Source organism: Setaria italica, chromosome III (genome assembly GCF_000263155.2).
Source record: "Setaria italica strain Yugu1 chromosome III, Setaria_italica_v2.0, whole genome shotgun sequence".
In the NCBI taxonomy this organism is placed as follows: Eukaryota; Viridiplantae; Streptophyta; class Magnoliopsida; order Poales; family Poaceae; genus Setaria; species Setaria italica.
Genome location: NC_028452.1, coordinates 45,928,131 through 45,944,435, shown reverse-complemented (window position 1 = coordinate 45,944,435; position 16,305 = coordinate 45,928,131). Strand labels below are relative to the sequence as shown.

General features: G+C 42.2%; 3 protein-coding genes and 1 pseudogene across 7 annotated transcripts in view; 2 read left to right on the top strand and 2 right to left on the bottom strand.

The window, feature by feature from the left end:
* Positions 1-3,402, top strand: part of LOC101773770 (glycine-rich RNA-binding protein 4, mitochondrial) — a 3,990-nt gene extending 588 nt beyond the window's left edge. The window contains exons 2-5 of the mRNA XM_004962885.3: positions 1,392-1,509; positions 1,603-1,671; positions 1,803-1,909; positions 2,671-3,402. Coding sequence (XP_004962942.1) covers positions 1,401-1,509; positions 1,603-1,671; positions 1,803-1,909; positions 2,671-3,084 — 699 coding nt within the window. The 5' untranslated portion in view covers positions 1,392-1,400 and the 3' untranslated portion in view covers positions 3,085-3,402. The remainder of the gene's footprint in view (positions 1-1,391; positions 1,510-1,602; positions 1,672-1,802; positions 1,910-2,670) is intronic.
* Positions 3,403-4,868: 1,466 nt separating this feature from the next.
* Positions 4,869-7,225, top strand: LOC101773352 (ureide permease 2-like). Its single transcript, XM_022825480.1, is given in 8 exon segments — positions 4,869-4,966; positions 4,969-5,117; positions 5,215-5,353; positions 5,484-5,625; positions 5,828-5,838; positions 5,972-6,081; positions 6,217-6,591; positions 6,728-7,225. Coding segments are annotated over 8 exon segments (1,161 nt in total). The 5' UTR covers positions 4,869-4,890; the 3' UTR covers positions 6,887-7,225.
* A 423-nt stretch (positions 7,226-7,648) lies between these two features.
* On the bottom strand, positions 7,649-12,603 carry LOC101772935 (cyclin-A2-1). Of its 5 annotated transcripts, none has more exons than XM_022825478.1 (13): positions 12,396-12,521; positions 12,152-12,295; positions 11,108-11,434; positions 10,712-11,003; positions 10,209-10,315; positions 9,915-10,007; positions 9,243-9,376; positions 8,928-9,003; positions 8,760-8,836; positions 8,627-8,660; positions 8,389-8,538; positions 8,171-8,305; positions 7,649-8,030 (listed from the first exon to the last, which is right to left on the bottom strand). In XM_022825478.1, exons 3-13 carry the CDS (start codon positions 11,417-11,419, stop codon positions 7,974-7,976), a joined length of 1,467 nt encoding a protein of 488 aa, XP_022681213.1. In that variant the 5' UTR covers positions 11,420-11,434; positions 12,152-12,295; positions 12,396-12,521; the 3' UTR covers positions 7,649-7,973. The 5 variants fall into 5 exon arrangements, with proteins under 5 accessions (XP_022681213.1, XP_022681212.1, XP_022681214.1 ...); XM_022825477.1 differs by having other exon boundaries at positions 11,108-11,425; XM_022825479.1 differs by having other exon boundaries at positions 11,108-11,425; positions 12,207-12,295.
* A 328-nt stretch (positions 12,604-12,931) lies between these two features.
* On the bottom strand, positions 12,932-16,295 carry LOC101772122 (annotated as a pseudogene).
* Between the last annotated feature and the right edge of the window lie 10 nt (positions 16,296-16,305).

Genomic DNA, 16,305 nt, shown 5'->3' with positions numbered 1-16,305 from the left:
AATTGTTTCAATTAATACACGAAAGTTCAGGTACATTTAACGCAGTCCATACAACGTTGTAAAATTTCGTCTTCTCGAAAGTTCCTTGATCATGATCGCGGCGTCAGTACGGAGCCTCTTTTTTGTCTAGCAGGATGTTGGGATCTACTTCAACGGAGATTGGAGGCATGCCATCAAACTGATCATAATCATCTGATTGGTCTGTTTTATCCTCGACTCCCACGATTTTTCTTTTACCGGGAAGAACTATGAGGCACTTTGGCTCACATGTCTCTTCTGGATTCCTCTGCGGTTTGCTGCACATGTCCTTCACATAGAACACCTGATGCACATCATTGGCAAGTACGAGTGGGTGGGGCGTGTTTGCCGGATGCGTCGTTGGGGAGCGAATGGCGCGTGGAGTGGGGGCAGGGTTTAAGATTTCGTGTTGTTTCGACGAGGAGAGCAGATGCGGCAGTTTATGGTTGTTTTCGTGCCTTTGCGCGGGTAGGGGTTTAGGGTTTTGCCTACCTGGATGGCTCTGAGGGGGTGGGGGATCGAGCGTTGGTATGTGACATCGCTTTGTGGTTTCGCCCCTTCGCGTTGGGTGATTAATCAGCTGCTAGGTTACCCGCAGGCGTTTCCTGTGCTTAAGGTAGTATGGAGCTGTCGTCTAGCATATATACAATATGGTATTTCCGGTGCTCTGTTTTCCCCTGCAGTTGATGGAAGCTCCATTTTGTCACTTAGTTGATGGATGCTTTTATGTGCACTTTTTCTTTTATGTTGTATTCTTTCTGTTACGATCTTTTGATATAAGAAATTTCAGATTCGATAACTGTGACTCAGGCTCTATGTAGCACCAAACTTCACCTGTTTCTGAGGCTGCTTTTTGAGGATTACTCCCAAGATCATTGTTCCATATAATTGAATAAAAAAATACCAAGATCTATACTGAATTAGTTTGTTCCATGTCTTTTCATGTACAAAAATCAAATTGTTCGTGGAATCTTTTGACTGTTGAAACGGCATCATAGTTGTTCATAGTCTTGGTGGCTATTTATCTCCTATGAGCTTAGAGGGTTCATGGTTTGCCTGGTGATTCTTGCTTTGTTAATTGGAGAAATCGCTTGTCCACGCTACTGATAAGGCCTAGCTTCTCCATGAGTTTGAAATCTTATTTCCCCACCCTGATTCGCTGTTTTCTCAAGTGTCATAATGTTTGCACATTGTTTTGGGTTTAAACAAAACACATGTTTTCAAAACATTGGAAGTTGTCCATGCAATTGATTGGTGTCTGGAACATTTATTTCCTGCTGTACTTAGTACAAAAGTACCTTCAAGCATCTCCGTTATTATTGGATATAAGTATTACATATCTGTTTCTAACACTAAATCTTCTCCTATTGCAGTTTGGAACAATGGCGCTGGCTAACAAGCTTGGTGGTCTGCTCAAGAAAGCCACTAGTTCAAATCCTTCTATCTATCAAGCAATCAGATGCATGTCATCATCCAAGCTCTTTGTTGGAGGTTCTGGCCTGTGAATAATTTATATGCTCATCTGCTTATTTGTCAATCAACTTGTGCTCTATAATTTCCTCAAACCTGTAAAATATTGTTCAGGGCTTTCTTATGGTACCGATGATCAAGGTCTCAAAAATGCTTTTACCAGATATGGACAGGTTATTGAAGGTATCATGCCCTTTACCCTCTTCGTGGCTCTACTTACTTTGCTGTGCCTGTCTTGGCTCTACTCTCTTTTTTTTAGCTGGACCTCTCTTGGCTCTACTTTTTTTTGACCAGATATGCTTCAATCTGTCCAGCTAGGGTTATCATGGATCGTGAGTCTGGGAGGTCTAGAGGTTTTGGCTTTGTAACTTACACATCAACTGAGGAGGCTTCAGCTGCCATCACAGCAATGGATGGATCGGTTAGTTCATATTTGGGATGGTTATTACTTGTGTTTTCGTTTGCATGCTAATGTTTTCGGTTGCATGCTACTGATATTTCATCATGTTTCAGTTAAAATAATTTTGCTATAACCAACTAAAATTTATCCTGTTTGTATTCTTAACCTTAGTTGGGGCTAACCTCTGTTCAGGCCTAATCCTAGCTTGCTCCCTCCAATCCTTTTAATTTGTATGCATTAATAGAAATTATGATACATTAAGAGTGTTGATAGATGGTAAGATTTGTTGAATTTTTTGTTGATTGTGTGTTGTTCGTTATTCACGTTCATGGTCTGTGGTTATATCAGTAACAGAAAGCTTTTTAGTTCAAGTGTTCTGCTAATATGAACTCCAGTGAGTTGTAGCTTGGGCAGTACTAATGTGTTATTTGATCAATGTTAAGAAAACCATGATATTCAGAGTCATTAATGGAACCATTTCATTATATTGGGTGATTCTATACTTCTTTTCTGCCGCTTTTTAAAACGTCAATTTCTATGTATGTGGTATGTTAATTTAATCGAAACTGTTTACGTATGTTCAAAAGGGATACAATGATTCCTTGATTTGTAGGCTTACTATTTGCTCCGTGATTTAATGTTGATCTTTTGGTTGGTTGCATTGAATTCAGTTCCATACGAAACATGCAGTGGTTTATATCTTTTTAATTTCAAATGTCTTATTCTCTTATTCTTATGTAATTACTATCCTGCACTCTACTTCCTTTCTTTGCTGATTCCAGGATCTCGATGGAAGGAACATTAGGGTTAACCATGCTACGGAGAGAACGGGTGGCTTCCGGGGCAGCGGTGGTGGTGGCTATGGCGGCGGTGGCGGGTACGGTGGTGGTTATGGTGGTGGTGGTGGTGGGGGCTATGGTGGCAACTATGGTAACAGGGGTGGTGGTGGCTATGGGGGTGGAGTTGCAGGTGGAGATGAGGGCAATTTTGCTGCTGGAGGAAGCAACAATTTTGGCAACAGCTTTGGTGGTGACAGTGGGTTTGGTGGAAACCCTGCTGGTGGATTTGGTGCTGCCAATGGCTCCCCTGGTGGTGACGAGTTCTCTCCCAGCTTCAGCGGCAACAAGAACGACGAAATCATGGATGACATGTTCAAGGATGACGAGCCTGACAACTACGCCGACAAAAGGGCCTAGCTTTCATCCTCCGAGCTACCCTAGCGTATCAGTAGAAATGAGGTGAAGTGATCATCAGGATCAATTCCAGAACAATCTGTAGTGGCTGGTGTTTTTCTGTTAACTTTATAGGTCTCTTCTGTCTAAATAACGGAACGAGGCACGTTGTTTTGAGTTTGCCGAACTATCGAAGTGTGCTTTATTTGACCTGCTCTGTTGCATGTTTGCACTTCTGGCAAACGATGGCATTCCTGTCTTTAGGCCATTTTGCTAGTGTTATCTGTTATGTCCTGGCCTGCTAATCCATCTGGCTTGCTTTATGCCATCTGGAATTATGTAGATTCAGAGTTATTTTAGTTTAATCCTTTAGTCATTCATTAAATTTGTTTTCTAGGATTGGCCAAAAAAAAGTTGCTACTAATGTGAAGATGGTTTGTCCATAGATGGAAAGATCTGTAGATCTACTCTAGGTTGATATTTGTAGGTGAACATAATCATTTCTGAGTTCCAGGTTGAAGTTCTCAATTGCGGTAAATCTTTTGACTTTCCAGAATACTAATCTGAAGATGGTTTCTCAGATTTTTTTTTTGAAATAATAGATGGTATCTCAGAATTGTTTTAGGGGAATGCTACGTATGTACCGAAGCCAAAAGAGTTTGTGTCGCTACTCAAATATTTGGTGTCGAAATCAAAAAGGACGTAAACTTAGTTTTGCATGTATCGAAGCCAAAAGAGTTTGTGTCGCTACTCAAATATTTGGTGTCCATATCAAAAAGGACGTAAACTTAGTTTTGCATGACAAATCGGAACGTTTATGTTGCTGGGAGTAACCTGAGGAGTGCTTTCGGCGTCGTAACAGATAAATTGTATCCCAGATCCTTGAGCACTCTCCACTCCATTTTCAGCATCTACTGATGAGGAAGGTGTCAGCTCTTGTTGCAAGTGCACTGGAAGTTGAGACTGGGTCAACAAGAAACAAATACCAGGAGCACAGAGATCGATCTCATGGTATTGTTAGGGGAATTTCTTTGCAATCCTCACTACTGAACCGTGCACCTTCATGTTGGTTGCGGTGATCATTACCGCGCTGATGAGTTTGGAAATATCATCTGGAAGATTTCGTTGCTGTTACGTGTTTTGCTTGTACTCTTTCTTGTGCTGCTGTTGCTGAGGCCCTGTTGGACCCATCTGTTCGGAAACGTGTGGGATTGGTGTGGCACCGAGCTTTACGTCCCTGTCTTGGTCTCCATTTGCTCGGGGGAAGAAGACACAAGGGTCGCTGTTATCATCTCCAAACGGTGACACGAGTGCATCGTCGCTTGTCCGCGTCTCGCCATCCTCCTTTTCCAGCTCCCCATAAATCAATCTCCCAACTCCATTGGTGAAGGTGGTGAGATCCCCATGCGCCGCACGAGTTGAAAACTCCATTGATATCAACTTATCAGGTCGGGACCCTTTTTTTTTCCCTCAGTGATACGAAGAAGGATCTCGCCAGAGTTTTTGCGTCAGCGGCCGCTTCGCACTTGCCGCCGCTAGCTAGACGCTTAAAATGGCCGTGGACAGCGTTGTCGCATGTGCGTCTTCTCCCCTGCTCGCTTGGGACAAGGTAAGTGGCTCTTCTTGGCTTCCTTCTGTGTTCATGTTCGTCTTGCCCTTGTCCATGGATTCTTCGTCTTGGGATTTGGGAATTCTTGCAATTTCAGAGATGAATTTCCAGAACACTCATCTTCTTGCAAACTAGCAGCTAGCATCCCAATTCTCTGACGAACAGATGTGAAAAATTAACACTCTTGCTCAAAGCAGGTGATCGCAGGAGGAGCCCTCAAGATGCTGGTGATCGAGGACAAGGCCGGCGCCATCGCGCTGATGCTGGCGTCGCTCCTGTTCCTGGGCACCTGGCCGGCCTGCTGACGCTGCTGGAGCGCCGTGGCCGGCTGCCGCAGCACACCTACCTGGACTACTCCCTCACCAACTTCCTCGCCGCCGTGCTCATCGCGCTCACCTTCGGCCAGCTCGGGGGCGGCAAGCCCAACTTCATCCCGCAGCTAAGCCAGGTGACACACATCTCTTGGTAGTAACTGATGAGGACGTTCTTGCAACGACGAAATCTGAATGATTCTGAAATTTGGGTGAATTTTTGTGTTGATGAAGGACAACTGGCCTTCGGTGCTGTTCGCCATGGCCGGAGGCGTGGCGCTCAGCGTTGGGAACCTGTCGACGCAGTATGCCTGGGCCTATGTGGGTCTGTCAGTGACTGAGGTCATCAGCTGCAGCATGGTGGTAGTGATAGGTAAGGTTTGAACTTGCAGCAACAAATGTTCTTGATTTGGTAATGCTTATTATGAAACATTCTTGACTTCTGGATGTTTATTAATTTCATATTACATCTCATGTGCTATCTTATCTCTTGTATTTTTCAGGCACGACGATGAACTACTTCCTGGACAACCGCATCAACAGGGCAGAGATACTCTTCCCTGGTGTGGCGTGCTTCCTTGTTGCCGTCATCCTCGGCTCCGCTGTCCATGCCTCCAATGCAGCTGACAACGAGGAAAAACTTAGGTAATTATGCTGTACTCCTATATTGCTCATATTTTTTTTCTTATTTTGCACTATTCGCTGTTCGACAAGGATCTTTCGGTCTTTCGTATTTTTCGCCACGTCTGTAACTGAATTACCTCCTACTTTCAGACATTTTTCTGAACGCTAGGCCTTTAGCATCTTCCATTCACTGGTCTGATCGTCATATCACATAATGTTGCAGGGCAAGTGAAAGTGAGGAACCAAGCAAAGAAGCACTTAATAAAGGAATGTTATCCAATTATGTCGGAAGAGCTGCTGCTGCTGCTGCTGCTTATGATGATCATTTCTTGCAAATTGTAACTTTCCATAATTTCTTCAATTTCAGATGCTCCCAAGGACTTGGAGAATGGAGCCTCTGGAACTAAGCATGTCACCAAAGCTGAGGCAGGCACTGCAGAATTCCTCATCGAGCTCGAAGAGCGGCGTTCCATCAAGGTAACATGTCGTTTCATCATCCAGTCATCCTTAACATCTTTGTTCTCAACATTTTTCTGAAAAACTGGAACATGCTCGTCGTAGCAACACGCAGGACTGATCTTCAAGATCTTCCATTGTACTACTTACCTACAGGTATCCAGGTCAAGCACCTTCTTCGGGCTTGGTATAGTGTTCTTCTCCGGCGTGTGCCTGTCGCTCTTCTCCCCGGCGTTCAACCTTGCCACCAACGACCAGTGGGACGCCCTCCCCGCCGGCGTGCCGCACCTGGCGGTCTACACCGCCTTCTTCTACTTCTCCATCTCCTGCTTCGTCATCAACGTCGTCCTCAACATCCTGCTCCTCTACCGGCCGATGGCCGGCGCGCCCAAGTCCTCCTTCAGGGCCTACATCAACGATTGGAAAGGCCGGCAGTGGGCCCTCCTCGCCGGCCTGATCGGTGGCTTCGGAAATGGGCTCCAGTTCATGGGCGGCCAGGCTGCTGGCTACGCTGCTGCTGATGCTGTTCAGGCATGCCCGTTGCTTGTCCTTTGTTTAAATTTAAATTGATGACGTCTAAAACCCTGAACCTTCAAAATGAAAGTTTGCAACTTTTTGAATCACGAGTTGTGTTTAAGAAAATTCTGATTTCTGTTACTTTTACCAGGCATTGCCGCTTGTGAGCACGTTCTGGGGCGTCGTTCTGTTCGGAGAGTACCGGAGGTCGTCGCGGAGGACTTACATCCTGCTCGGGTTCATGCTGTTCATGTTCATCACTGCCGTCGCGGTGCTCATGGCTTCGTCAGGTCACAGGGGCAACGAGTGATCACCCCTTATGCTTCTCAAATGATGTTCATCTTCTGTTTGCAAGCGCCAAACCACCCTTGCCGTCAGGATGCAAAGAAATTCAGGCAACAAGGCAAGGGCGCTGCTTCAGGAACCAACAAGGGGGATTCCATTCATGAGATTTAAAATAAAATGGAGATGTAAATAAAAATGCTTGTGGTGCGATTCCATGATAACTTAAAAAGTATAGAACTATATGTATGATAGTTTTTTTTTTCTGTTCTTTCCAAAGAATATTTGCGGCAGAAAGGATAGCAACTGAAAATTGTTCAAGAAGTTTCTCAATAAGCTTCTCAGACTTGTTGCGTTCATCATGCAACATTAAGAGGCAAACAATTGCAAATGCAAGGAACAGTATTTAAAATGCTTTGACATGTTGAAACTTTAAAATATGTTGCAGTTCTTGTCTTTCCAGAATATCAATGTGAACTTGTGAAGAGAAAGCGGCCAACCCTCATATGTAGCATTTCAGGGATATTTTACAAGAACTAAAATTGTTTCCATAGTTTGACCCAATTCACGGTTTCCACCAGAGATGTGTAGTAAACTACCCCATTTGTTGAAAATTTGATTGACCACCTCTATTGACCCTTCAATTTCTCTGACCAACATTCATTCAAAGATCTTCAAAATTTGCTAGCTATATCTTTTGCTTCCTAATCTTTCTTCAGCTTGAGGGACATTTCATGCCTAATACCTTTACATCTATAAGCTATTACTGCCATTTCCCTTTTGAAAAGCATTTTGCCAGGCACAAATTTTCAATGAAGGTATCTTACAAACGGTATCTTGTCATAATTATAACGATAGATGGATTGATAGTTACAATCCTACAATTATCAACTCAGGGCAGCAGCCTGCACACAGTCGTGGCTTTACATGCAGGCCATTTTTATGCCGGTCGGAACAAATGCTAATAATCTATTCTAAGTCTAATGCAAGATCTGAAAAAAGTTCGGGAACAGAAAAAAAAAACTACTTGGGGCAGCACAAGGAGATCAGATGAGTAATTTATTGATTTGGTGTCAGGATGGTTGCAGCAAATGGTTGAATCAGCGGGGAGCTTGTCAAGTGAAGAGTGACTGCAGCAGCTCCGGTGACCTCAGGTTGGAAACACACTCGAACTGCAACGGAACACATTTCATTACATGGTTGCAAAACAACAGGCTTTTTGACTTGCACAGCGACAAGAAGGATATTTGTGATTTCGTTTGCAAGTTGCTACTCTGATAGAAACTCAAACAGCAAATTCGTGATTGTATACCTTTTGCTGCCCGTACTTTTCACGAATGGAATTGAGGGGACAATCTCTGGTGTTGTGCTGCAGTTCCTGTAGAGCACACACACACGTTCGAATATTGGAGCTTTTGTAAGAGGTGTAGTACTCAAGAGTAGGGTTCTGTAAAAGAGAAGCCACTGATTAAATATAAGACAAGTTTTAAGATGATGTAGAGATACACATGCAGTGCTTTTTGTACAAACCCATGGATGATCTGATTGGTTTAGTGTCCATTTTGCAAGGAAAACTGAAGATGCTGCCACCACTGAAGGAAGAAATTTCAAGAAACCATAGTCGATCAAAGTCAACTCCGCTAGATATTTGGCCAGGTAACACAAAGTAGACAAAGGAGCCTGGAAATGTAGTTTGGCAACTTAGCGTTGAGGATAATAAATATAAATTGGAAGGAATTGTTGCAATGTGGTTGGGTGCTGATCTTACGGTACAAGAAGGTTGTGCTGCTCTAAGGAATCTCCTGATCAAAGTTAATGAAAGCAAGAAAAAGTATGTTAGTGAAGAAACGACTTTGGTTGGAAAAAGGTATGTCAATATGTGTGTGGTCACCAAGAGTAACCTGAGAAATGTGTTTGTTGTTGGAACAGATAAATAAAATCCCAGGTCATTAAGCACTTTACGCTCCATGTCCAGAACCTGTGGATTTAGGAGGATGTCAGCTCTGGAAGCTCAATGGCTCTTTGCATATATGTTGAGCAATACCTCAGACTCCAAAAGAAACAAATACCTCAGCCTTTTGATATGTACTGTCTGTTATGATACAGAATTCTTCAACGCTTGGAGCACAGAACTCTTCATATTTCCTGAAAATAGAAAGCTTATGAAATTTCTAGTGACATGGAAATCACAGGCACTGTATCATAAGTAAAAATAATCACATAGAACTTGCAGAGTCATTCATTTGTAATTATTCAATGCATTATCTAGAGAATAAGATGCCTCTGTAGCTAGGCAAACCACATGCCCATATATTATACATTCTCCTATCAACTGGACAACTGCAAAGCTTCTCAACATTAAAGTATTAAAATCCAAAACTTACGACGCAATCAGCATACTGGTTATTCCTAGAAGTTGTAGTTCCTGCTTTTGAATACATTTCTGAGAAAGATACTGATCAATAAGATATACTGTAAGGTAAAGTGTATCTGCCACAAGCTTATATTCTTCAGAAACCTGAGAAGAGAACAATATATAAAACTTCATAAGCTGAGAAGCCATGAGAAGCAAAGATTCAAATGTGTACAAATGATAATTATCACGTGAAAAGGAAAAGGCAGATGCCTTGAAAGCATGAGACAAATGTATAAAGTCTGATTCTTATGCTGAAGACAACAGTCATTATACAATGACTGCTTCAGCATATCATGCTCTCACCAAGTCATCATCAACTGGTTCAGTTTTTTTTTTTCAAATAAGCAGGAGCTGCGCAACATTGCATTCAGGAGAAGAAAATATTTAGAATACAACCCACACACATCCAAATTGGTTCAATTATTTCACATAATTTCTTCTCTTCTCTGACATCAGATAACTACGATATACGTGGACAGAGAAGGAAAGAATTTGCATAGGTACAGTATGTAGCACCCATATATAACTAGATACTTCATGTTTACAATGTGAAGTTGTGCAGTGACATGCCAATGATGAATGCCCAATATTGGCCTAAAAACATAGTTGTAGAATTTATTCATCAGCAATCCGTACAAACCTCAACAAGCCAATCAATTAGAAGACCTCGCATGCTCTTTGTGATATCCTGTTGCAATGTCTCCATGTAATTTGGCCTAGGTCTTCTTATAAGCTGGGGGATAAGACAAGCACATAATGGAGTCTGAACGCAATCAATCTAGAATAACATGCCAACAATGCAGCACAGAGATGAAACACAAGTATCCGAAACAAAACATTCTAGATCATAGGAGTTGTGAAATGTGAGGGAACCAATGGTCTGCCTAAACAGTATTAAGAAGATTTTATTTTTCACCAAAGAACATTAACTTACCTCTGAGGCCATTAGATTTCTGTATATCTCTGCAACGTAAGTAACACACATTTGAGGATCACCATTATTTTTGTCAATGTCTACAATGTTAAAACCATCAGACCCCCCTGTAACAAAATACAGATTTTTAGCTGCTATACCCACTAAATAAGACGTATGAGATTCTACAAGTATCTCAGAAACAAGGCATTACAAACACATTTACGTCACAGTTTTGTTGTTTCTATGTTCCATGGCTGCAGAATTACTGAATGATAATCAATAGTATACTCAGAAAAGATGCAGGCCAGCCAACAACACAGGGTAACATGAGTACATGACAAGACAAGAATTTTTGTGGAATTAGCTGTTGTTCTGAGTTCTAACTAATTTTAAGCATGGCAGGATGCATTTTCAGATGTAGAGTCCAGGATATGTTTCATTCTATCATCTAAAAAAACTAATTTTAACTAAGAGAAGTCAAGATGTTTAATGCTGAAAAAAAAAGATGCAACTGGACTAACCAGCCTTTAAGGCAGCAGTTTCGAGTTTATTCCTGGCATTTCTTTCCTCAAAGAATGCCTCATGACAAGCATGGTCTCTGTTTCGTTCAGTATTCTGTAGTGACAGAGCCCCCTTGTTTTCAACCAAAACATTATGCTTCTTTTTCTGTGCCAAAAGGTCTACCTTTCGTGTTTCTTCAGCACTGTTAGAATCATTCACAAATGAACTCCCCCCAACATCCAGGGGGGGAAGCTTGGGGATCTTTGCACACTGCTTGTTTATGCTCGGTCCATCCTTCTGGGAGGGCCCAGACTGGAACAAAGGACATACTCATCATTCTATTGACAATGATTGGTAAAGTGTAGATTGACAAATAATGGTAGGATAAAGTAGTATTGTGTCGAATATCTTGATACCTGCAGCTTAGTCACAACAATGCACTTTTTGGAAGCTAATTTAGCACAGCTGTTGTTGGTTACATTCTTGAGAACTGTGCGCCTTTTAGGCTGAGGAGCTGAAGCTCCAGCAACGGTGGAAGAATTTTCATCTGAAGCTTTCCTTTTCATCTTTCCTGTTGCAGCATGTTTTTGTTCATTTTTCAGATGAAGTGGTAAAGAAGGAGCCGCCCCAGATCTTGTACAATTTGCAGCAGCAGCTTTAGATCGTGTGATTCTACCACTGGTTGCTTGACAAGCAATAAGTACTGGTTTTTCCTTTCTTCCAGCCATGTAAGCCTGAATTTGCTAAAACAACAATGACATTATGATATGTAGATGGAGGGTAAAGAAAAGAATAATGTGAAAAAGACTTGTTTTTGAGAACATGATAGAGCTGTGGAGCCGAACAGGTAAATTGGACTATGAAGTATGGCATTAGGAATGATGCTACTTTATGAGATAAGCAAGGGCAAATGCAGGGCTAACATAAAAATAAGTTTTTTGGTGAGCATACGAGACATAGTTGCAGATGTTGAATTAAAACTATCTGATGTCATGAGAGCACAAGCATAAAAATCATGAATACTTCGACATACTCCATTCTGTGCCACATTTCTTTTGAATTAGAAAATTAATAGAAGTGGAAACCCACAGCCATGAAACTAAGATTGCACATTTGCAGAACCAACTTGAAATGTAACTAAATGTGAAACTGGGTTATGTTGTTTCGTTTTCTTCAACAATAAAAGGGCTCCTTTTTTTTCCAGAAATTATGGTGTTCCTGACACGATAATGTTTACCTGTTCACGAGCAGTTTCTATTTCTTTTCGATTCTGCACGATTGAGACAAAAATGCAAAGAGGGATACTAGCGGTTGATCGCCACACAACTAAAGTTAACTTGCCCATGCACCATTTTTTAAGTAGATCAAACTGGAAAACATAGCACATCTACACCAAAGAAAAATCAAAGCCCGTTTTTTTTCAGGGCACACAACCTAAATCTCAATGGGGCCGGATGTACCTTTAATCCCCAAGGTTATTTGCAGGGAAATGAACTAGTACTACACAATTCCCACCGTGTATCACCCAAATCTGGGATGAGCCGTACGCCGATTCGGGGAGAGATAAAGATTCGGGTTTAATCGCTTGCAGCGAAGGGAATGCGCTGCAGAAAAAAGACGAAAGATTTGCTGAAGAAGGGAAAGGTCGCCGAGGGGACTTCCATACCAGCAGAACGGAACCAATAAATCAATCAAGGTCCGTACCAGCGCGCAGATGAGGACGGCGGTGGCTGCGGGACGGCGAGTGCCCTGGATCTCAGCGCCGCCCGGCGGCGTGAGGCTCAAGAGCAACCCGGACGCTGGTTGGGGGTTTTAGGCGTTCAGGGCGGGCTGGGGTCACCATTTGAAACAGGGTCAAATCCGTAATTTTGGCACAGTAAAACACGGTAATTTTTGTAGCTTGTTGTACTTGAAATTTGAAATATATTTTTTTACCATTTTCCTATCATGGATCTATCGTATATGGTTATTCTAATTACTGATAGAAAGTTATAGGGCTTGAATTTGAAAACGTGCGCGGGCATTCGTGGAAGTTCAACCTATAATACACCCTCCTCCTTAACCTTTGATTATGGTAGTATAATCCCACAATCAATTGTGCCATCTGTTTGACTCATTTGTTCCCACAAACAACAAATCAGATAATAAATTCCAATCAGTTCCAGTAACGGTTGTGATTTTCAAATCCAGCGGATGTATTGGTCCCTAACTGAAGGATTTGAAACCATGAAAGATGAACATGATATGACTGCAGCGGTTGTATGGGTTGGCCTGGTGTGGTGCAAACATTCTCTTTGGTTCATGTTGTCCGTGACCGATAAAAGATCACATGAAAGTCACAAAATTATCAGATAGACATCACATTGTACTGGATTCACAGGACATAACATTGGCTCCCTCAAACCCTCAACATCCACATAAAAAAGATGGAGGTAAAAAAGAAATGGTTCACCCATCATGGAACTCCTTTATTGAGGTTCTTGAAATCAGTGGTGGGGATAACACAAGAACCCGCTCACAGTTCTTGCCCCACCTCTGGGTTACTAGAACCCAGTGTTAAACCAAAGGAGCTCCATTGGTAGTTAATTATTCATCGGTCGACACTTGACACTGTAAGGATCGGTATCAGTGTTGCTAGGAATAACATTATGCCAAGTAGGCCATCAGCTCGGTGAAATCAGAGACAACCCAGTCGGCTTTTCTTGCAACTGCCTCCCTCATCTGGCTCCTCCATAGCAGATAAACAAGTCCGCTCCACCAGGTTGCCGAGCCTGCCAATGCCATATGTGTAAACATGAACTTGCAGTAAAAGCTAAACAACATATAAAGTTAGGACCCGTGTGGCACGGCTTTGCCTTATGCAAACTCAACATGTTTCCACATTGCAATGCTTATATCAGGATGGGAAGAAAGAACTCACGCATCTGTAATCAGGCTAGCGAAATCAATAGACCCCTCTTACCATTTCTTTACCATATGTAAAGACAATAAAAGTGATTAATAATTAATCCGTTAGCCTTTTAGGGAACATTTGCATTTTTTGAAAGCGCTAATGGAACCCAATTTATGAAATGATAATGAATGGCTCACTACTGCAGTGCTACCTTGGTTCCATAGGTACAATGTAGTGAATGTACAATTAAATACCTCAAGATCAGTTGCACCATCTCCAATCATAACAAGTGATTTGTACCTGCATTTCTGCACACACAACAGTACATCAACAATGCACCAAATTGCCAATGCCAAGCAGAAAAAGGTGCAGTGGTAAGAGTTGCATTCAGACCTGTCTTATGTGTTGAACTGCCACAGCTTTACCCCCACTTCGTGAAGTAGGCTTGGTGGGGTCAAACCCGACATACTCTCCAGAGGTTCCAAACAGTAACTGATTAGCAAAAATGTTCTCATGGGGGACACCAAGCTCCAATGCAACAGACTGGCAGAACGAGCAATGGGTAGGTCAAAGACAGACTTTGTTGAATATGGAATAGCAGCATACATATTACCTAAACTTATTACATTATTTTATAAATTAAGAGTGTAACACATATCAGTTTATGAGGACGGAATAAAAAAATGTGTATCAAAGAATGGAGGGATCTGGTTTTGTTTATTGTTGTAATCTTTGAAACTGTGTCAAAAGTAAGGCTAAAGAAACATAAAGTTGAAATGAACAGAAGCTTGTGGGATCAAAATCAGAGTATAAAATGCACACTGACTTCCCTGAGATATCACTGGGAAAGTATTGGACAGCTTTAGTGTTTATACCTTAATCATCTGTTGGAAGCCCCCAGAAACAAGATACACATCAGTATTTCTAACTTTTAGCTTCTCGATCAGTTCAGAGATGCCATTAGATATCCTATAGATCAAATGTCACTTGCATCAAGACTAGTAGAAAAACGAGAGGCCTAGCAACAAGACTACAAGTAATGGGTACAAGCAATATTGCCATGCAACATGAAACTTGTATCAGGTGGCTGCATCGATATGTACATGCAGGAGATAGAAAATGTATCAAAAGGCTTGGAGCATTGCGATATACAAAGCCACCTCTGTTTCAAATGAATAGGAAGTTATCAAGTACTTCATCATTCAATATGAACCAGGAAATGTGGCAGGAAATCAGGATTACAATCAATTAAAACAATCCATTATTTTCTTCTGTGATCTAACCATCTCAAAAACATAACTAAATGACAATAGAATATCCCTTAAAAGATAAATACAAGAATGCAACAATGAACTTGCATGTGGGCTTACCTTGGTGGCCTCTTCTCTATACAGTCCTGTACTTGGTCAATGGATGGCTTGAATAGAGATAACCAAGCAGCAAGCGCCTCTTCAAATGCAACTGAACCAGCCATGGCCCTATAAACAAGAAACCAAGATCAAAATTAGCACTCAAATTGAACATTCCACAGCAACTTGCAGCATTACGCAAATGGATTACTTGGCTACAGCTCCAGAAGCTAACTTTTTTTTTAATTACTTAGCTGTCCACTGGGCAACTGCCTGCCCTGCCCCGCAGAAATCTGCCAGCTCATCGATGCCCTAGTCCAGGCAGACTGTGCTGTCAACGTCAAAGCACACTGCGTCAGCATCGCACCAGGTCCTGATAACCTCTGGAGAGAATACCAAGGTTGGCATTAAGCGATTCTGACTAGTAGAGAACCACAACGTAGTGCACAAAAATAAATCTCACAGCACTGACGTTTGGAAGGCTGGTTGTTCTCCAAATCTGAGGAGGAAGCACTCTTGTACGCCTCAAGTGCTGCTGGTATGAAATTGAGATGACTTGAAAGTTTAACTTGGTGGGACATAGGCTTCCTCAAGGCTCTTGGTAAACCAGAATTTGTTCGCAATCTAACTGAGGACACCTGAGGAATGTAGATCAACTGGGCTGGATAGATTTGCTCTCCATTCAACTGGGCCATTTATGTATGTATCTGTATAGAATTAATAGGAGAAAATATATAAAAAAAACATAGCTTTTTATGATCATTGCACAAAGGAAACCCACAAGTTATTGGACTAGTGCCCCTTGATTTGGTGGGGTGAAGGTTTTTTTTTGAAATCTTATGATCAATTGATAATAAAACTTGGGCTTAATTGAAGTAGGAGTAACATGTTATTCTGAGTTTAATAATCACTTAATGAAAAACCAGCGACACACTTTACAATGTACAGCAGTGACATCATCCCATCCTGAAACCAAGCGAGAAATACCGGAGAAGTTCTTCTTTCGCATTGTACGCACATTCAAAAGGACTAAATGTAGGCATCTTGACGGGGGATAGGCGATCTGGCAATGGATAGGTTCTCTAAAGACAGATCCCATCCCATCCCGGGATTTGTCAGAAACTGGCGGAATGCAGGGTTCTCCGTTCGGATTCTATCCCCTTTTCTCCATTCCTGACAGGATTCGAGCTTCCGGAGCAAAGAAGAGGGAAAAAAAATACTCACCTCTGACTTCCCCCGGGGCGGCGCGGCGTATCGACCGGCGTGCAGCGGCGGCGCCGGCGCGGTGTCGTTGGAGGGGCTCTCCGCTCACCAGGTGGAAAGCGGCGGCGGCGGCTCAACTGAGTGGTGGGCCCCGCCGAGGAAAGGCGAC